This window comes from Strigops habroptila, chromosome 8, assembly GCF_004027225.2.
Source record: "Strigops habroptila isolate Jane chromosome 8, bStrHab1.2.pri, whole genome shotgun sequence".
NCBI lineage: Eukaryota > Metazoa > Chordata > Aves > Psittaciformes > Psittacidae > Strigops > Strigops habroptila.
The window spans coordinates 11,558,999-11,580,728 of NC_044284.2; the positions used below are offsets into that span (position 1 = coordinate 11,558,999).

Below are 21,730 nucleotides of genomic sequence, written 5' to 3' on the forward strand. Positions count from 1 at the left end.
CTGAGGAGCCGGTTCCGATTGGCTGCTGGAGCCAGCGCGGAGACGCGGAATCGACGGCGCACCCTCTGACTGGCTGCTACCGCGCGAGCTCCGACTTCCGTGCGGCTTGCAGCGGCGATAGGGTAGGGCACGGCGTGACGAATTGAGCCACGATTGGACCGAGAGGCTCAGCGCCGACGTCCTGGCACACGATTGGCCGGCGGCGTCGAGTCGGTGGTGAAGTGTGCGCAGACGATTGGTCAGCGGCACGCAGCGCGCGGGGCCGCGCCGCGCTCTTATTGGCCCGGCGGATGTGGCCGGGGCCTGTTTCGTGTCCGCTGGTGGCCGAGCTGGGGCGGGCGGCTGCGGACCCGCCTGCGGAGCGCCGCGCTCTCCCCCCGGGCAGGGCAGGCCCGGCCCCGCCATGGCCCTCGGCTGGCTCGGCCGCGTCTGCCTGCTGCTGCTCTGCCTCTGCGGGGAGGCCGCCGCCGGGTGAGTGTGCCGGGCCCTGTGTGTGTCCCCCACTCCGCGTCTCCGTGCTGGGCCGACCGCTCCGGTCGGCAGCCGCGGCGCTGAGGAGAGACCTCGGTCTCTTCCTTCCCCTTCTCCCCGCAGGAGGGACTTCTACAAGATCCTGGGGGTGTCCCGCGGCGCCTCCATCAAGGACATCAAGAAGGCGTACCGGAAACTGGCGCTGCAGCTCCATCCCGACAGGAACCCCGACGACCCCCGGGCGCAGGAGAAGTTTCAGGACCTGGGGGCTGCCTACGAGGTGAGGCCGGGAGCCGCGGGGTCCCCCCTGCCCTGCGCCCGTCTGTGGGCACCGCTACCTGCAGTGGAGGTGCTGGGGAAGGAGAGGGGTGAAGCTGTGCCCCCTGTTGTGAGGGACTCATGGAGCTTTAAGTCCTCCCGGGCTCCCCCAGGCTGTGAAGGGTAGGTGAGGTTTGTGTTGAATGGGGGTTGGAGCATCCTAATGTAGTGGAAGGTGTCCCTGCCCATGGCAGGGGGAAGAACTGGATGAGCTTTAAGGTCTTTTCCAGCCTGTTCTGTGATGCTGTGATTCTGTGAGCTCAGCCAACGAGTAGTTTCATGAAGCTTTGTCCTGTAACTTCCAGGGGAAGGAGAAAGGAGGCCTTCTAGGAAATGTGAAAGCCCTTCTAATAAGGTGTGGGTGCAATCCATCCTCCTGCTATGACTGTATTGAATTTCAGGCATTCTACCAAATAAAGGACAAAGGGGGAGAGGCTGCCAGGTTGATTACAGAGCTCCTTCTGACAGAGGACAGTTAAAGACAGTTAAATCAGCTTAATTAGCCAGAGGAAAGTGAGGGCAGCAACCTAAATTCTCTGGTATTTATTAATAGCTCTTTGAGGAGGGAATATAGCTGATGCAACCCTAAGTATTGGCACAGGAACAAATGTGTGTGTGGCTGTGAGTAAGGCTGAGCTGATAGGAGATAAAAGATCAGAAAGAAAACACATTTAACTTTACTTTTGTATCAGACCTGAACCTCTTCTTAGTTCAGAGTTACCCATTTAAATAAATTGGCTGAACTATCACAGGGAAACCAGCGGACATAAAGAATTTTTCTGTGGACAGAATTATTTATCACCTGTCCTTTGCAGCATCTGGAAACTGATGAATGCAGTTTACTTCAAAGCTGTGAGCTCGCTGTCATTTCTGAGCTGGGAACTTGTCACATTGAACAGTACGCACAGGAAGCATTTCTCTACCTCTTCCCTGAGTCCCAGTTTATTTCTTTGTCATAGTAACAGTTGAGAGTATTCCTTCTATTAAAAGCAAATGGTTGTAAAATCAAATCAGCAGGGGATGTGGTGGCAGGAAGAGCTGAATATTAACTATTATGAGCAGTGACTGAGCCTGTTTTCCCCTAACCAGGGTGTTACTGAAGCACAACAGTGTCCTTGTTCAACATCAAGCATGAAGTGCTGGTGCTAGCACGGACAATACGAATGCAACGTGCTCTCACTGGGTGCTGGTAAAATTCAACTGGGAAACCTCCCTTCAGCGTCTTCAGCTGGAGATTGATGCATCAATGCTGAAATCCAGCCTTGATATATGTGTGCTTTTAAAATAGGCTTGGAAAGAGTAATGTTTTGATGTCCTGCAAGGTCTTTGTCTCTTTGTTTAGCAAATACAGCTTGCAAATCCTTCTGCTAAAGTGACTGCTAGATTCAGGGGGTTGATTTGATTGTTTGGGGCGAAAGGGAGGTAGAATTATGTGTATGTTGTAACATAAACCAAGATGCTTTTTGCTATAAAGCAACAGCCTCTGTTAGTAGTACTGCTCCTTGGGGTTCGGCTGGCTGACTATCTATAGCAAAGTCTTCAAAGAAAATGTGGGGGAAGTAGGTTAATTCAGCTACTTGGTCTCTCTCATTTTCATAATAGCCTAGGTGATTTCCACCCTGCAGCTGTGTGGTCTGTACACACTTCTTTCAGTTAGAAAGATGACTGATTGCGTGTGAGGGAACTGAGACTACTTCAGAGGGCCTACAAGGAAGCTGGAGAGGGACTTTTTACAAGGGCATGTGGTGACAGGACAAGGGGCAATGGCTTTAAACTGACAGAGGGGAGATTGAGATGAGATTTAAGGAAGAAGTTCTTCCCTGTGAGGGTGCTGAGGCGCTGGCACAGGGTGCCCAGAGAAGCTGTGGCTGCCCCATCCCTGGCAGTGTTCAAGGCCAGGTTGGACACAGGGGCTCGGACCAACCTGGGCTAGTGGAAGGTGTCCCTGCCTGTGGCAGGGGGTTGGAACTGGATGAGCTTCAAGGACCCTTCCAAGCCAAACCAGCCTGAGGTTAGTCTCAGGATGGGTCGAGAGTGGAGTTTCAATGGTTATTTGGTTGGGTTTTTTTTTCCCTGAGCTTGTCCACTGTAGTTGCTTTGCTCTCAAGGCAACCAAATGTAACAATCAAGAAGTCTCTTCATAGTGCTTGAAATTGTGTTCTTAGAGCTGTGTTCTCCAACAGCCTTGGGAAATGTGGTGTTTAAGGGAAATTGGGATGGGAGGAGAATTTAACTCATCTGCTAGATGATGCTAATGAAGTCTATTGGGTTTTTCCCCTGTTGCTAGCATTTACCATCAGTTACAATTTCAGGCTGGTGTTCATCATTTAACCAGCTTTTCCACCTGTTTAGTTGCTTTCTCAATTTGTTTTCACTCCTTTCTAGCCTTTTGAAAGCTAACCTGGCAATTTTCACCTTACTAACTATAGTCAACAGGTGAAGAAGGGGAAGGAAAACTAAATGTAACTGGAAACTTCTGGATCTCGGGGGGGAGGGGGGGGTGGTGGTGGTGAAGGGGCAAAGATCAATGCTCAGGAATTAAAATTGGAGTCCTGAAAGTCATATGTATTGTTCTGCCTCAGTACTGAAGTCACTTCTAACTTCTGTGGTCCTTTGGAACAAGGGCCAGCATTCAAACTGGTGCAGAGTTACTGTATTTGGCAGGTTGGGCTTGGCAGGTGAATTTGCCATCATTCCTAATGGCTACAAAACAGTGGAGAAATACACATTCTGCATGCTTGCAGAACTAACTGAGAAAGAGGGATGGTATTATATGATTTTATGGGTTGTTGTTTGGTTGGGGTGTTTTCAGTTTGCTGCTTTGTAGGAACTTATTTGAATTATTCCTTCTGATTCTTTTTTAATCTGTAAGAACACTCAGTGTTACTTTAATTTTCTGTGTTGCTGCTGCTGATTTAATAAAATAACTTTCTTTTTTATGGCTTTAACTGATAAATGTTTAACTTTTCTAGTCCAATACAGAAAGGAGGTTCTAGCCAGTGCTTCTGTAATGTAAAGCATTGCTGCTTGTCCCCCAGTGAAGAGCACTGGTGAGCTCCTGCCTCTCAGAGCCTTATTCAAATAACTCAGCTCAGCTGTGGGTAAATGTCTCATCTGCTGTTATGCCCTTGCCAGGTGCTGTCAGATGAGGAGAAGAGGAAGCAGTATGATGCATATGGTGAGGAAGGATTGAAGGATGGGCACCAGAGCTCTCATGGAGACATATTCTCACAGTAAGGATTTCAGGCTGTTCTACTGTTGGTAAATGTAATTTTGTGATGCTCATACACACGTTTGATGTGGGCAAATTCTGTGTTAAGGTGTTTTACCCAGTCTGGAGGCACTGATCTGAAGTAACAGTTGAGAATCTGAGGAAATAGATTTACAGTAGCTATCCCATGTGCAATTTTCAGTTGGCTGTCATGTATCAGTCCTTGCTTCAGTGAGTAGGAGTCAGTGGTGTCTTCATGTTCAACCTGTTGTCACAGATCAGGTGTGCACTCTGGGTCACTTTTTTCTTTTGCAAAGTAATGCTGTATTGACTTACAATAAGTTTTAGAGCAACTGTAGAATTTGGATCAGTAAAATCTGAAGGCACTTGCATGTTACTCAGGCAGAACCTGATTTTCTGTTTAAGGCCCCTTTGGTTCTGCTAGGCACAAATATACTAGAACAACTCTTGAAGTTGCCCATCTCAGGTGATCCTTCTGGGTGAGATCTCACACCATCTGCTGGTCTGTTTTGAGGAAAAATACACAGACTTGCTAGGAAGTTTTTTCTCATCCTTGTCCCTTGTCCTTAAACTATTGAAAAACAACCTGCTAGCATTTGACTTGCAATGCCAGAGGTGGAGTACTGCTCAGAGGTTGCGCCTTGTGGTGATGGTTGCAGTGTAATATGGAGAGGGCTTCCCTTAGGCAGCCGTCAGATTTTGAGGTGTTGGCATTCAACTCCTGCTCCAAAACTGGTTTTCTTTAGTACAGAAATATCTCCCAACATGACAACTTTGTTCGAAGGCATTAGCTTGTGTTCTGGAGGAGCAAAAAGAGGTATCTGGGTTTACTGTGGTGCTTTTGTACTGTGAGGGGGTTGTTCTCCAGTGGGCTAGAAGCATTTGCCAAGTAATGTGTTGCTGCTGCCTTGGATGGCTCTCTCTTTCAGAGCCTTGCTTGATGAGAATTCCTTCCTGAACTGATTGATATGCTTTACTCCAGCTTCTTTGGGGACTTCGGATTCATGTTTGGAGGTAACCCTCGCCAACAAGACAGGAACATTCCCCGAGGAAGCGACATTATCGTGGACCTGGAGGTTACACTTGAGGAGGTGTATTCAGGAAACTTCGTAGAAGTAAGTTTGGTTGCCTGTTGGTCTCTCCAGTGTGGTCTGAGGTTTGAGATGTCTGGCCTGGCCACTGCTCTGAAGGATATCGTGTCCCAAAGAATAGAGCTAAAATAGGTGCTCAGTTTCTCAGTATTTTGCAGTGACAGTGAAGGATGTTATGATGCTGTTTGCTAGTAGTTGACTGAAGAAACAACACACTTACTCATCTCTGCCATCTGCCATTCTCTATAAAAGGATGTTTCTTGTGATAATAGCTTATTTATTTGCTGTCAGTCACTAGTTGTAGCTTGTTTTTACTGCAGAGCCCAGTTGGAAAAAGCGTAAGTGGTCTCTCTGTAGAATTTATTGATATTTGAGGGCCCATTCGTAAGCCTTAAATTCATTTTGTAATTCTTCCAAAACCATGTTGATGATTTTTCATAGGCTCTTTATATGGCCAAACACATCACTGCAAATTGCTGGGTTACACACTTGGCAAATATATGGTGGCCTTTTAATTTTCTGGTATTTGTTTTAAGCAAGCTACATTTCTGGTGCTGACAATCCCTGCTACTTTGCATGTAGAATTTGTGTTGATTGAGTTTGAGTTTCTGGGTAAATGGGGAACTCGGAATAATTTTGCCCATTGTGCAGGACAAGGCAGTGATTGTAACCAAAGTGTGAGGTTTTTCATCCTAGTGTTACCTTTCTATTTAGAAAGGTGTGCAGGAAAAAGAAAGGGAATGGGAATAGTGGTGTCCTAGAGATGTTTTTCTGGTGTTTAGTGTATGATCAGTAAGAAGCACAAGATGAAAACTGTTGTCAGAATGTTTTCTGAGGCCATTTGGAGAGTGGACTGAAAAGGCAGCACACAAACCCAAATTATTTTCAAGCTGTTTGAGAAATCCAGACCCTTGTGGATACCCAGGAGTGTTGCTGGCTTATGTGCTGTGAGTATTGACCTCTTTCTCTTCTGTGCAGGTTGTCAGGAACAAGCCAGTGGCAAGACAGGCACCTGGCAAACGGAAATGCAATTGCCGGCAGGAGATGAGGACCACCCAGTTGGGTCCTGGACGTTTCCAGATGACTCAAGAAGTTGTTTGTGATGAATGCCCAAATGTCAAGTGAGTTTTATGCTCTTTAATGATATATGGGTGTTTATTCAAAACCTACCACTAGATGGAGGAAGGCGCCTGTACTACCAATAAGATCTGGAGGGAAAAGCTTAACACAGATTTCTCATTTCCAAGGAGCCGGTCCTTATTCTTACAGTAGAGCTGGCCATCTCTAGACCATTAGAAGTAGAGCTCCCCAATTTGCTCCTTCAGCCTCTTTTTGACTTGAACAATCAGTAATACTACAGTGGGAGTTCCACAACTGAATGTCAATAAACTAAGTGAGATAAGCTCACAGTTTCCAGCTGGGAACAGCTGGACATGCAATACTGTGGTGTAATTGCACATCCAGGTGCTGCCCTGTGCATTTAGTGGCCTAACCTTGCCCTCTCTGGTAGCTGAGTATCAGCACACAAGAAAAGCAGCACTCAGCCTCCAATTCTAGATGTGTTACCCCAGTAACATAAGTAGGTGCTACTACCTGGTGTTGGAAACTTAGTGCTTGGCTGCTCTTCCCCTTTTCAGGCTTGTGAATGAGGAGCGAACGCTGGAAGTGGAGATAGAGCCAGGCGTGAGGGATGGTATGGAGTATCCCTTCATTGGTGAAGGTAGGTATGTGGGCACTGCCCTGCTGCTCAGCTTTGACTTGCTCCTTTCCTGTAATGCAGGGCTGGTCTTTGGCAGTCAAAGTGTCCAAGCCCTGCTTTCGGTAACTGATCAGCACATGTGGTTTTAAGTGCTGTGTCCTCTGTGTGCTGCTGAAATCTAGGAGCATACTCTTTGCTAAGTCTGGAGATCACTCCAAGTTCCACTTCCTTTGCTGGTACTGGAGCGTGCACAAAAAAAAAAGTATAAAAAAAATCTCTACATCTGATGCTTCACCTAACTTTTTGAGTAGGAGCATCTGTTCCAGGCTTGAGTATGTGAGGGAATCTCTCTGCCCAAGGAGGTAAGTCCTTCAGCAAGTGAAGGACATCATTAGCATGCAGGCAAGTCTTTCAGAGCAGCAGACAGGTATGAGCTCATTGGGGCAATACTCAAAAGTCCTAGGCTCTCTAATAACAGATCTGTGTAAGGAGGGTTTTAGTCATGTAAAGATCAATTACTTGGTTTTTTTCTTGCAACATTGTGAGCTGAAAACCTCTCTTGTGTTTAATATGCTGCTTGTTTCTTCAGTGTCACTAACTACCTCCTTTAAACAGAGCTTTTCTTTTCACAGGTGAGCCCCACGTGGATGGGGAGCCAGGTGATTTGCGCTTCCGAATAAAAGTCCTTAAGTAAGTAACTGGCCTAGCTAGTTGGCTGTTTCTGGTTACTATAAAAGGAAGCTTGCAAGTGATTTTCTGGCCAGCATTGCCTGCTTGGCTAGCATGTATCTTGCCCTTCAGCAGAGTTGGTGCAGCCAGGGGTTTGTTACTCAGGGCTGTGCAGGATGTTCAACGCTGCTGATGCTAGGATAGCTGGCTTCACCACTGTTAAGATGCTGCGATAATTCCACTTTTATTTGGCTTGAACACTGGCATGCATTAGTGGCTCCTGTGTGAATCACATGAAAAAATCTCCTTTTTCCATAAACATACTATCTCCCTATTGTAAGGAAATGCACTACTAAGAAAAGGATTGCGTGAATCATAGCTTCTTGACACGCCTTGCCACTCACTGCCCTAGAAATAGAAAGGTTATTTGGTAGTACGTACCACACACAGGAAAATGAAGCTAAATTTAATTCATTCTTCACTTCCTCTCTGATGTGTGAATTCTTTAAACTCATAAACACAAAGGAAGAAGCTAGAGGACCTATTTTCCCTATGGGGAAGAAGAAAAGTTCCAATGTTTATTTCCACAGGCACCCAGTCTTTGAAAGAAGAGGAGATGACTTGTATACAAATGTGACAATCTCGCTGGTCGAGGCACTTACAGGCTTTGAAATGGATATCGCCCACTTGGATGGGCACAAGGTGAGACAACAGTTTGTATTCTTGCTCTGTGTAAACAACATTTAACTGCAGGCCTCCTGTGCTGAGGGTTTGCTTGCTCGGGGGCTGCGCAGCTGCTGGTTGCATACAGCATCCCCTCGGCTAGTGCCTTCCAGACCAGTTCCCGTGGAGTCATAACAGGCTCTACAAGGGGCTCAGTTCCTGGCTGTCGCAGCAGTTACTTCATCTGCTGTCTTCGATGGTGTTGGTTTTGGCAGTAACACTGCCTGGACCCCTTACATATTGCTGACCTTGGCAATGAATTAATATCAGTTGAAGCTTTCCAGTGGGTTGGAAAGGGCACTGGAGTGTTGGGATACACACAGAACACCAGTAATGTCCTGAAATTTCTTTTGTCTCTAGGTTCACATTGCTCGGGATAAAATTACGAAACCCGGGGCCAAACTGTGGAAGAAAGGAGAAGGTCTTCCAAATTTTGATAACAATAATATCAAAGGCTCACTAATAATAACGTTTGATGTGGAGTTCCCCAAAGAGCAACTGACAAACGAGCAGCGGGAAGGTGCGTGTTTTGAAGCCCTGCCATGGCAGCAGGCTGCACAGACCTCCAGCCAAAGCTGATAAGACGTTGGCACAACAGAATCAGGGCCTGCAGTGGTCAGAAGGGGCTCTCCTTTCCCTGTGCCCCTTGTACGACATAACACAGTTGGCCAATGCCCTGTGATTAACTTCCATTTCCCTTTGAAGCCAAGTGAACTTGGCTGCTGCAGTTGTAGGGAGCCTGATTAAGTTGGGATGTGTTACTGCTGGGACGTAGCACTTGGCAAATTTGCAGGTTCTTTGTTTTGTAGCTGGCCATCTGTCTGAACTTGAAAGACTTGCTGGGCTTAGCTTCTGCCTGCTTTGCTTCTGCTGGAATGGGATCACAGGCAGTTTTCCAGCCTCTGGCTCTACTTTCTTAGAGGCAAGACTTGTGAAAATCCCTCTGCTGTCAAGGGTAAAGAGAGTCCTACAGCATCAGAAGGATCGTTGCTCTCTACATCTCCTTCTTCCCTAAGTTCTTTGTGGCTGTCTAGGGAAGAAGGGTACAATGGAGATCTGCTTCTCAGCCTTAGTACTCAAAGGGAAACTTGGTGACCCACGTAGAAATCCCAAAATTGACAGGAGGGTAAATATTATACTCCTAGCTGGAAATTCCTCATCGTTTCAGCAGCCTCTGCAGTAGGTTCGCAAGGTTTCAGAGTAGGCATCAAGGGCCCTATCCTCTGCTACACGACAAAGAAGTTCCTGGAATGTACCAGTGCAGCTCTTCAGAAAATCCCCAACCCCAGAGCTTCTTCCTGCTGGCCAGGGCTATCTTCATCTGAAGTTACCCTTTTAGTGGATTCTGGCAGCTGTCCTGGTGGAATGAGGCATATGTGCAGCTTTCCTGTACTCTTCAAGTGTATAGAGGGAAGCCAAGCCCTGGGAGGGCTTTTTCAGCCCTGTGGCATTTACTGTTGCGTTGGCAACGCTGTGCTACCTACCATGTGGAGCCCAGTTGGTAGCTGCAGCTCCAGGGCTGATGTTCTATGACTCTGCAGCTGTTTGTTGCAGACCCCTGCAGTGAGGTCTGTGCCTTTGGGCTGTATTTTGAGTGCACTTGTTTTGTGTTTTGACCCCTGTGCTTTCCCGCTTGTTGCGAGCGTGTTGTGCCCACTGAGGGCTTGCAGAGCACAGTAACTGCATTGGTGTGAAGTCTCATTCCAGGATCTGCTGCCCTTCTTGAAGCTTTGTAAAGCAACAGCACCTCTCAAACAGACCTGAGGTCATTCCAGCTATTGTTCTTGGCAATTTAGAAGAGGCAGGGAGCACTCAGAAGCCTCTGTGTTTGTCAAAATTGCTCACACACCTTTAAGGATATCCTGGCATCAGAGAGGTGATGGTACTGGCATGAGTGTTTTCAGGCGCGGGGCCTTTTGGTGTTTCACTCCCTCCTAAAGCAATTCTGTGCTCCCCAGAGGAAGGTGACTGGGTGGGCAGTCAGACGCATTTGTGTGTGCTAGAGTATCTCCAAACATCCAGTGATTTAAGGAGTTTTATGAGGGAACACATCTATTCATGTTGTATGGCAGCAGTTCAGTGTACACATTCAAAGGAAGACTGTAGGCTTCAGAATTCAAAACATCCCTTTTTTCTTATTGTTGGCAGTGGTCCTAATTTCTTATCTCATAACCATATGCACAGCTCCTGGGGCAGTCAGAAGATACTCTGACTTGGGGAGCACCACTCTGGTCAGTCAGAGCTTTAGAGTCAGAGAAATAATATGCTTTCTTTCCTGCCAGAGTGACATCAGGGAATTTATTGCCTGTTGATCAGGGGTGACTTTTTTTCTCTCTGACATTTCTCATTCATCTTTACTGACGCTTGTTTATAGTCTGTTTTGGAGCTTTGGATTCCATGCTTTAACTCTGGAGTGCTCAGAGAGCAGCAGCAGGCTCAGCAAAGTGCCCAGGTTATGTTGTAACCTGTCACCTGCTGGTGGTGTCAGAATAATCTCGAAGTTGGCTCTAGTAAAAAAAAAATGCCTGAGGTGTTGTAGCACCTGACTGGAATTCCTGGCTGAACATCAGGTATGTGTTGAAATATCCTGTGCAATAATGGGGGTATCCTTCAGGCCAGCAGGCAGCTGCCTAGAGCGAGCTAGCAGGAAATGAGGTCCAGGAATGGTGCTTTCAGGGTTACTGGAGCACACCTTTCTCCAGCTAGGGCCTTCCTTTCAAAGAACTACACATCCAGGAGGCACATCCTCTTGCCCGTTAGCCAGGAAGTGACTTGGAGCCTCCTTTGGCAGTGGAGGGGAAGTGAACTTGCGTTGCACTCCCCTGGAGAATGATCTATCCTTAATGATTAGGGGCTCACTTTGCCCCGCTGTTAGGGATGTTTCTGAATGTAGAGGAGTTCAGGATTCTCTGGCTATCAAGCAAGAAGCGTGAATACCTCTTGCCTGGCAGAGAGCCGTCTCTCTTCCAGTTACTACTTTGAGAACAGTTTTCCAGTATTTTAACAGCTGCTGTGACCCTTATGCATGAAATCACTGGTCTTATAGTATCTGTAGCCAGAATGATTTAAGGGTAGACAAGCAGGACAAGGTTTGCGGGGAGACATACTCTCTTTTAGGTGGATTTCTTGAAGGACTTGTGCAGAAAAACCCCCTAACCTTTCAGGCATGTAATAAATTGGTTCATTTAATTGCTGATATTCTCTCCCCATGCTCGAGTACCTCACTTAAAGTGAACACCTATGGCAGTATTTTCTAGGCAGCCTAATCTGACTTGTACAAACATGTACACTGTGATGCCAAGACTTTGGCTTCAGTGGAACAGCAGATTAAGCTCATCTGAGGCAGGACTGCAGTCCCATCTTCTGTCATGTTGAGGTGCAAGCCTGCTGCTTTGTTCTGGGGATCATCCAACAGCAGAATTATATCAGTTTAGCTCAATTTTTTGAATTATTATTTGAAAGTTACCCATGGTGTTTGGTACGTTTCCTTTCTGAGTCCTGACAGCGCCTCTTCAGGCTCAGTGGTTTCTGGTGCTGGTCAGAGCAGAGATGCCGTCATGCCCTGAGGGATGCTGTGGCCAGGGCGGTGGGAGTCCTGGCAGCGTTTGTCCAGGCTGACTTTAATCAGAGGGGACTCCCTCTTTATCTCTGGAAAAAACTATGTGACACATCTGTTCTTGCCAGCCTGCTTCCTCTGTTTTGTATGGACTTGCCCTTTAAGTAGCACTGCCAGTCTTTCCCTGAATGCACTGACCCCAGTAGATGAGTTGTTATGGTTTTAAAGGCTGACTCACTTTTATCCTGTTCTGGTAAGAATTTAATACTGACAGGACCTCAGAGCAGTCAGTTCTTTGAAATGTTTTATGAATAGGGAAGGTGGTATTTGAAAAGTCATCTAGACTCCTTTGTGAAACAGTGGGTTTCAAACAAAACCTCAAGATTTTCAGGCCTTCAGTAGGATCCTTAAGCCTGTAGATAACAGTCTGCTTTTATTGCTTGCCTTCAGGGACTACTTCTAGTGGACAGCAGTGCCCCCAGGTACCACATATCAGTGTGAAAACCTCTGCTTTCTAGTTACTCCTGTGGATTTCTGTAGCTGGCAAGTCCAGGACTCAAACGTAGCACTTCTGAGCTTGCTGCTAGCAGGTTTCTCTTGGGTTGTAGAGGAGCCTGGGGCGATAAGCAAGATCAATTAGTCTCTGGAAATACTTAGCGAGTTGTTTGTTGTTGCATTTGTACTTTAAGATGACAAAATTGTTGTCAACTTCAACAGCAAAGCAGCTCTGGGAGTCAGCTTTATCCCTTACGGAGCTGTGAGCTTGAGCTTGTAGCAAAGGAGGCTTTCTCCCTGGAACCACTGGTCTTTTGTGGTCCTGAGAGTGCATGAAAGCCCTGTTATAACATCACTAACCTCAGTCTTGTTTCTCCTAGTGGGAATGCTGAAGGAGTGGGAGTCAAGCTGTCTCACCACTGGGTTTGGGAGGGTTTTTCTTATTTTGTTGGGGGTTTTTATGATTCTTTTAGAATACCAGTGTTTGTGTTATTTAAATGGGCTCAGCCACAGGGGGTCTCCGAGCCAGATGTGTAAATGCAGCAGGAACACTAAATGCAGGGTCCTCCTGTTTGTGCTGTGCAGTGATGCCTTCCTTTCTTTTGCAGGTCTCAAACAGTTGCTGAAACAAGGATCGGTGCAGAAGGTGTACAATGGCTTGCAGGGATATTGATGTGTGGAAAAATGGGACTTAACTGACAACAGAAAGTCAAATTTGTTTGCGATCTTTTCTCCTGCCCACTGTAGAATGGAAAAGAGGGAGGGTGGGGCAATTGTTGAGGTATATATAATTCTTTTTCTTTGTCAATGGTGGAAGTGCTCAGACGAGTTGGGAGAAATACTACCCTTTTCAGGACATAACTGGTGCTGCCTATCATGTTCCATGTCCTGGAACAACAAAGACTCCTTGAGCAGAGGAAAAACAAAAAGGTGGGGAAAGGAGTTTTAAATTCCACACAGTTTGGAATTTCTGGTTTTTAAATATATTTTGATGTGACTTTTCTTGACCATCTCAACATATTTTCATAGCTTCTCCTGCTTTGTATGTCCTTCGTGTCAGTCTGTTTGGAGTTTGTTTTGGTTTTTTAACCCCAGCCCTTCCTCTCCTTCCCCTCTGAGCCCAGAGTGTGGTGTTTGTTCAGTCTGTGTTTCTGGGGCAGGAGTACAGATGCCTGTGGGAGTGGACTGGCAAGAGGGGCTTTAGGGGCTGTATTAGGCCCCACACATTCTTGGGAAAGCAGGGGAAAAATCTCTTGCTCCTGTGGACTCTCTTAGCTACCAAGTAGTCCTCTTGTCCCAGAAGTTAATGCTTGGTTTTAAATCTGAAGTCGCAACAGCTTAGCAAAGACTCCTCAAGACTTCCACAGAAAATAATGGGAATGGCTCCTCATGGCCTTGGTTCTTCCTTGTTGCCTCCAAATGTAACCAACAGCTTGTCTGGAAAAGTTCACTTACCTCCTGCAATCTGTCCTCTGTGAGGACGGATGAAGCCAACAGCACAGAAATAAAGATGTTTGAGTTGGAATGGCAAAAACTACCTGGTTATGTGTTTCAGCAGCCCTTGCCCTGGAACAGCTAACAAGGAATGGTCCTTTCCATGAACTAAGCCGTGAGCTGCTGTAAAGGGTGAAACTACAGCTGTTAATACCAGCAAAAGCTCTGTAGCTGCTGTATTTGAACTAGTTGAGGGCCTGGTAACCTGGTGGGGAGGTTCATGTGCTGCTCTGGTCTCTGTCATGAAGACTCTGCTTGCTTGTGTATCCTCATCAGATGCTCATCTCCGCACATTCTTCAGGACTGGTAGCTAAATGACTTCTCTGAGGTGCCTGCGTCAGTCAGAGACAGCTTCACTGACAGGGCTGTAGGCAGCAAGAGAAATGAGTCTGTTGTTGGTGTAGGGCAGCATTCTGCTTCCTCCCTTGGGGCTCTTGGGAGCTGTAAAGTGGGATCCTTACATCATTATACCTCGGGACATGCCCGAGACCTGGATGATAAGTGAGTTTTAACACATGGAAATGCTTGCTGGAAGCAGCAGCAGGAAACTCGAGGTAGGTTGTTTTGTGTTGTTTGGTTTTCTTCACTGTGGACTTTAAGTAGCTCGTATGCGAGCTTGGGAAGGTGGAGAGCAGCTCTGGCCCAGCCCTTGTGTGCTGCCCGTGGTCTAGCAATGTCCCACCCAACCCCTCTGCTCCAGCGGGAGCTGACGCAGCGGAAGCAGCAGCACCGGGAAGGTTTCCTGTTGGATGCTTTCTACGTTTGCCTTGGCAGAGTGAAGCAGGGGCTTCAGGAGCAGCTGAGAGGGGGACAAGACAAACCTGGGATGTCAAGCCTTTGGTCTCAATGCTTGTCCTCCTCTAAATCTGTAAGTGTGAGCTTTAATCCCAGCTGAGGCTGCTACCATTGAGTGTCTGCGCACATGATGACCGCCGCTTTCCAGGTGTGTGTAGGCAGCTCTGTCCCCACATCCCCCCTTTAGATTAGGTGTCTAAGAAACTCTAAGAAACCCCAGATTTCAAAGAAAGCCTCCTTAAGATATCCCTGTGCATGGGGCTGGTTCCTGTTATCTCAGCCCCTCAAGGATCTGTTTGATGATTGCCTTGCTATTCCACTGGCGCACAGCCATGCTGCCAGTGCTCACCTGTAGCAGTAAAGCCATAAGCTGGGATTTGACACTAAAGCCTCAACTTCCCAGAAGGTGGTGTAACCTTTCCTACCTGCACCCCTAGCAGCAGACAGCGTGTTTATTTCAGGCATGAGTACTTGTTCCTACTGCTGCTGCTTTTCCTGCTAATTGTTTTCCTTCCTTTGTAGGTTGTTTTAATTTTCATTGTGAGTCTGTACTCCTGTGAGAGTCAGTGCTGTGCAGAACAACAGTAGCTGCAAAGCCCCAGCCTTTACAAGGGTGAGAATCAGAACAGGAAAGAAAGCCCCAAATCATAGCAAGCAGCTCTGCTTCCTTCCTCTTCCCCCCCTGCTTTGTGCAGAGCTGGGGTCCTCCGCCTTTTCCCACCTTCAGACAAAACTTCCAGGATTTCCATGCTTTCTCTGCAGGCACCAGCGTACACTAGTGCTTGCCAGGGTCTGCTTCAAACACTTCCATTTGGTTTTGTCCACTTGTCTGAGGAATCTTGTGCTGCTTCCAGCATCATGGGGGGAAGTATTTGTCTTCCAAAGGCCCCAGGGTGTCTGGCTGGGGAGGGTGTGGAAGCTGTTCAGTGTCTGTGACATCCTGCATCTTACATTTCAGTAGCGTTTAGCTGGTGTGAGTGAGTCTTAGAGTGCATGTACCCCTTCATCATTCATAAATGCTTCTTGGGAGCATTGAGGCTTAGATGTTCACAGAATTGAACCAGCTGAGGCTGAAAGGGACCACTGGGGGTCATCTAATTCAGCCTCCCTGCTCAGGCAGGGTCACCTGGAGTGCATTGCTCAGGATTGTGTCCAGGTGGTTCTTCAGTATCTCCAGGGAAGGAGACTCCACAACCTCTCTGGGCACCCTATTCCAGTGCTCAATCGCCCTTATGGTAAAGAAGTTCTTCCTCATGTTCAGGTGCGGCTTCCTCTAGTTTATGCTCACTGCCTCTTGTCCTATGTCCTGGCACCACTGAGAAGAGCTCAGACTCATCCTCTTGACACCCTCCCTTTGGATACTTCCACACACTGATCAGATCCCCCCTGGGCCTTCTCTTCCCTAGGCTGAACAAGCCCAGCTCCTTCAGCCTTTCCTCACATGAAAGATGCTCCAGACCCTTTCTAGTAGCCTTTTGCTGGACCTGCTCCAGGAATTGTGTGTCTGCCTTCTACTGGGGAGCCCAAAGCTGGATGCAGCATTCCAGGTGAGGCCTCACAAGGGCAGAGCAGAGGGAGAGGATCACCTCCTTGACCTGCTGGCCATGTTCTTTCTAATGCACCCCAGGATACCACTGGCCACCTTGGGGCTGCACGCAAGAGCTTCAACATTATGTATGTGGGTCCTGGGGAGCAGTCTGGCCCAAAGGTATGGTTTGACCCCAAGGGCTTTAGCCATGCAGAAGGCCACTGCTGTCTTTCTTCTCACTACAGCAAGTGGCATTACTTGCATAGAATGTTCCCTCATCCCCAAGTCTGAGCAGGGAGTGGAAAAGTGTTTCTTCTCCATGGAAACTTCTCTGTAAGTACAGTGTTTGTTTTTTCTTTTGTTTTTACTTAACAGCTTGTTATTTTAAAGTACTTATCTATGTGTGTCTAAACGTTTCTGCTTGTGAGAGACAGCCAGGGGAGGGAGGGAGGAAAGAGGGGAAAAGTGACTGATGCCAGGATAAAATTGCTCTGAAGGCACGTAGATCTGCAGAGTTTCTGAATACATCTGCTCAAATGGCTGAGGATCAGGGGGGTCCCTGGCTTTGAAGGGAAGATGGAAGTGATAATTCCTCCCTGGAGTCTTTAATGTGCTTTCTAGACAGCAGTGTCCCTTTCTGCTCCCATGGCAGGAGCAGCGGATGGCTTACTCAGCCCAAAGCGGTCCCCAGGGAGGGGACAGCCCTGTTGGGGCAGGGCAGGAGGTGTGGCAGCACTGGTGCTATCCCGCTGCCCAGAAGCTTCCGTTCATCCCCAGTGCCACGTAGCCCTGCTCGGTGTTGACCGTGGCCAGCAGCCAGCTTTCTCGTCTGTTTCCTCTGGTGTGGTCAGGCACACTAGCCTGGGAGGTGAGAGGAAAGGGAAGAGGGTAGTGATGGGTCCTGGGCATCCATATGCCCTATGAAGGAGGCACGCACTAGCGCAGCCCTTTCCCCTGCTAAGTGTTTCCAGGGACCTGCTCACTCATGCTGAATTAGGATGCTGCTAGAAAGCAGATACCAAACAGCTTCCACCCCCAAAACTATGTTGCCCCCAAAAAAGCATCCTTTGCTCAAGGAGGGCTGGCTGGAGGTGTTGCAAAGCCTCTCACCCCGTGGGCCGTGAGTGAAAGGGAAAGCTGGTTCTCAGCACATTGGCATCATCTTACTCACTGGAACAATGTTCAAAGCTGGGCGTCTTATCTCAACCCTTATCCAAACCAGTGATAGCAGAGCGCAGTGATGGAAACCATATGGCGCATGGAAGGCAAAGCCTCATGCGATGATCGGTGCAGATGACTAGGATGGTTTTCTCTAGGGAAGATGCTGCTTTGGGGTTAAAGCCTCTGAAGGTCTGTGTGTGGGCTTGTTCGCCCTCCTGCAGGAAGCAAAACAAGTAGCAAACTAAAAACAACCCTCAGTTGACAGGATACGCAGTTAAGTGTTGGTGCCTGTCCCAGGCTGTGATCAAGGGCAGAAGAATAGCTAAATCTGGGAGAGGATCAGCCATAGATGTGCCATAGTACACCTCAGAGCTGGTACATGGGGACCAGGTATTAGTGACCCTGTTATGAGGCGATTTGGGATAAGGAAGAGAGATTCTGGGTCTATAATGTGCTGGAGCAGATGCTACCACCATACCCCCTGCTCTTGGCCACCATGTCTGCATTGAGCACGGGTGCTGGTCACCACCAGGGAGGTGGCCCTGCAGCTTTGGGTGCGTTGCCCATGGGCACAGTTTGAGATGAGGCTGTTTCTTGGGATTCTGCCGTTCCAGAGGGATCCCCCCTGCTGGGTGCTGCCCCATCTCCTTGTGAGCACTGCCAGAGACTCGAGACCAGCAGCAAAGTCTGCTTCTTTCTGGAGCTCTCTCCTGCTGCAGCCAACGTGCACCAAGGACTGGGGGTAGGAAAAAGGCTTTTACACAGCTTTAAAGTGGAGACTTCCTCATCTGTCCAAAAGATGATGCGTTTCATAAGCAAAACAAGCCCTGTTGTTCCAGACCTCCCCAGTTTTTCCAGCCTGGGTCTGTCCCCGGTGCCATCATCCCTGCTGCCAGTCTGTGTCCAGTGACACACTTGGTATGAGAATCTCTCCGTGTCTTAGGACCATGGTGCAACATCTGCCTCCACGTGCAGGTAACAGTGATGCCCCAAGTCCGAATCCTGGGGCAGAGCTGGGAATGCAGCAGTTTCTCCCTGCTGAAAGCTGGCTACAAGAGTTCTTATCCCTTTGTGGGGAGCAAGCCTACATCATTTAACCTTCAGCATCAGCCTCCTGTCCCCTGGTGCCCGCAGCAGGGACATGTAGTGCTCAGCCCACAGCAAAGCTGCTGGCCAAGGACACTTCTTTCGAGGCCAAGCAGTGACATTCATGTGCCTCAGCCTTGTTTTGGATCCTGTGACCTCTTGGCTGCCATTCCCTTTGTGCAAAGGAGCTGGCTGGAGGGTGGGGAGCGCTTCAGCCCCTGCCCGGGAGCCTGGCGGAGCTGCTTGTGCTGTGGCTGGTGGCCAGTGTGATGAGATGTGGTCTTTGGAGACCTCCTTAAGGGCAACCACTATGTTATCTTCCCATCCCCTTCCTGTCTTGCATCTCTCTTCCCATCTTCCCCCCTGCCCATCCTTTCTTTGAGCTGCAGGAAAGGGTATTTAGAAAGGAACGAGCTGGAAGTTAATCCAGAAAAGCTCCTTGCTCCTAAGCTGTCCCATCTTTCAGTGGCCCAAGCCAGCTCCTGGCTCATCCCCAGCCCTTCTTGCCTTCGGTGCAACGGAGACAGGCATGAGAGGGCTGATGTGCTCAAAATCTTGCTATGGGTGAAAGGGAAATGCAGCCAAGAGTTTAATTATTAATGTAACCAAAGTCTAAACAGTCAAAGAGCTTTTATCTCTGATTTAGATTGCAGAAACGGAAAATAATGCAATGAATGCTGTTGTACTAATAACACAGTAGCACTAGTAACAGAGCTCTGCATGTCTTTAGCTGGTCCTTGGGGAGTGGTTTCTCACCTTGGGGTCCCAGTGCATCTCCCCATGCCTGGCATCCCCCTGCTCCTGTATCCCTCTGACAGCATCCTTATGGGATGACAGAGCACGTTAATCTGCCAGGACAGACTGTCCTGTTACAGCTGCCTGTGCTCAGCCCCGATGCCTCATACAAAGATGAGGGAATGAGCACTAAACGAAGCATTGCTGCTTGGCCAGTGGAGAAGCGACTTAATTGAGTCAAACCAAAGCAACCCTGCCCTCCCCGTGTCTGCCTTCCCTCTGATGGATCTGCAGCCCCACGTCAGCGCTGGGGGGAGAAATGAGAGCAACCAAATGCGCTGGGAGAGCTGATGGGTGGTTTTATTACACGACATCTCCAAGCACTGCCACAGAGCCTGACATCCGCCCTCCTGTGTGTTTATCCCTATCAAACAGGGATAAATGAGGGTATGATGCCATCCTTTTAAACCCATACTTGGTTGTTCCTCCTGCTGATTTCACCCATCTTGCTTCCCCATCTTTTTCCATCCGTGCCACGTGTATTTCAGTGTTAAGACTCAGTGCATGACACCAGCCTGGTGTGGGGACCATCCCCAGCGCAGGGCACTGCTGCTTGGGGGGGTCAGCCCAGCTTGGACTAGGCAGGGAACCCACCGATGTCTTTTGGGAGCAAAGCCTGCGGTGCTGGGGAGACATAACCCTTGTGTGGCACAGGCTTGGTCCCTGCCTCCACAGGAGGAAGATGGGTCCATTCCCTGCCTCCACAGGGTGATGTGGGACCGCTGTCTCCGCTAGCAGCTCCCTCCTGTGCACAAGAAGATCCCTACAGCCATGCCCAGCAAGGCGAAGGTCCCCAGGATCAGGCCCAGCACCAGCGGGGTGTGCGACCGGCTGCTCTGTTTACCTGCAATAAGAGGGATGGAGGTGAGACAGGGCTCATCCCCACCGAGCCACCATCTCCCCTCCCAAACCTGGCACGGACCCGACGCAGCACTCTGAGCCTGCAGGATGCCCACACAGGTGGTGTTGAGGAAATGCTGGAGATCCCGGGTGGTTTTGGGGTACTTCATCAGCTCCCTCTCAGCAAAGGTGGCCACCGCATCCCTGCCGGGCCAGCGCCGCTCCCAAGTGGCATTGGGGACATGGAAGCTCAGGAAAGCTGTCCCGTTGAGTGTCACCTCGTAGAAGCTTTGGGCTGTGCCATTGGGGAAGAGGCGGCAGCCGAGGTGGCAGCACAGGCTCTGGGTGTCTGTGGGGACAGAGGGAGCGGGTCAGGGTCAGCATGTTCCTACCCTTGGCAGCCCATGGTTGTCACCAGCATCAAGCTGTGCACTGAGTTTGTGAGGTCTCAGCCTTACACCACAAGACCCAGCTGCTGATCTGTTTTCACTCGGTTTAGCTGCAAGGGCAACTTTTCCCAACAGATGGGCACTGTGCTTTATCTTCCCCTTCCTTATCTGTGTACAGCACAGCTTCAGTGTCACAGAGACGGGCGGGTTTTCGGCACAGAGTGAGCTATTCCTTGCCATCATGGAAGGATGTGGCACAGGGATCATGGGGACACCGGGCAAGGAGAGACCCCGAGGTGAGAAAGTGCTTCCTAAGGGCCAGGTAAGGAAATGCGGAGCTGGGGCAAAACTGGTTTGGGGGTAAAAAAGGAAATGAAGGGGAAACATAGCCTGGACAGGAACATCAGGAGCAATGCAAGCAGGGACACGAAGCCATTGCCATCAGCATCCCACACCTCCCACAGCAGCTGCAGGATGCAGATGGGATGCAGGCAGGGTGCAGAGAGGAATGAAGGCAAAGTACAGGCAGGGTGCAGGCCTTTTCCCAAGGGGCAGGAGGAGATTGAACACCATCCTATTCCCAGGGTGGGCTCTGGGTAAGAAATTCCCAGCTCAGCAGAAGGGCTCCTTTTGCCCAGAGAGAGGATTTGCACGTGGCCGTGTTCCCATCCCTTTGCCCAGCTGTCCCTGTGGCCAGGCGGTGAAGGGGGGGCTCCTCTTCCCCATTAGGACCCATGCCTGTGCCCTCCCAGGGTACCACTCACAGTTGATAGGCCTCTCTTTGCTGAAGAGCTTCACCAGCTGGCCGAAGTAGTCCAGGTAGGTGGTCACATCCTGCTGCCGCCTGGCCCAGGCATCCGGAGGCTCCAGCGGCAGCACCTGGGTGACATTAAGCCCTTCCAGGAGATGGCTGAGCTGCCCATCCAGGCTGGCATTCCCCCAGAATTCAGAGCTGCCTTTGGAGACACGGGTCTGCTGCAGCATGGTGAAGGTGAGCGGGGCTGCGGGAGACACCAGACATCACCCACCGCCTCATCCCCTCCCCTAAAACCCATGGGTGTCACCCCATGCCAACCCCAAGTCCCTCCAACCCCAGCCACCACCGTGTCCTTGCCTTACCCGCCTGGTCCGCCCCACAGCCCAGGGCCCCGCAGAGCAGCAGCAACCGGAGCATTGTGGGGATGGGGACTGGAATGGTGGCCCCACGGCTGGCCTGGCGGGGAGTTAAGCAGGACAGGGAGGTGGGGCTGCGGGAGGAGGAGAGTGGGAGTCCGGCCAGGTCTCTCCCATTTCCTTAGCCCGAGCCACACGCACCCCTTCCCTGCCAGACATGCCCTAAGGCTCTGAGCTCACAGGAGAGTGAGCAGTCAGCGCCTGCCTCAGTTTCC

The 21,730-nt window shown here is 49.3% G+C and overlaps 2 protein-coding genes across 2 annotated transcripts; one reads left to right on the top strand and one right to left on the bottom strand.

Moving 5' to 3' along the window:
• The first annotated feature begins 265 nt into the window (after nucleotides 1-265).
• On the top strand, nucleotides 266-13,788 carry DNAJB11 (DnaJ heat shock protein family (Hsp40) member B11). Its single transcript, XM_030494704.2, has 10 exons — nucleotides 266-471; nucleotides 595-751; nucleotides 3,925-4,022; nucleotides 5,004-5,136; nucleotides 6,091-6,233; nucleotides 6,750-6,832; nucleotides 7,444-7,501; nucleotides 8,071-8,182; nucleotides 8,564-8,723; nucleotides 12,863-13,788. Exons 1-10 carry the CDS (start codon nucleotides 404-406, stop codon nucleotides 12,925-12,927), a joined length of 1,077 nt encoding a protein of 358 aa, XP_030350564.1. The 5' UTR covers nucleotides 266-403; the 3' UTR covers nucleotides 12,928-13,788.
• Nucleotides 13,789-19,391: 5,603 nt separating this feature from the next.
• Nucleotides 19,392-21,632, bottom strand: PROCR (protein C receptor). The gene is given in 5 exon segments (XM_030495866.1): nucleotides 19,392-19,957; nucleotides 20,036-20,302; nucleotides 21,107-21,343; nucleotides 21,462-21,578; nucleotides 21,581-21,632. Coding segments are annotated over 5 exon segments (786 nt in total). The 3' UTR covers nucleotides 19,392-19,844.
• Between the last annotated feature and the right edge of the window lie 98 nt (nucleotides 21,633-21,730).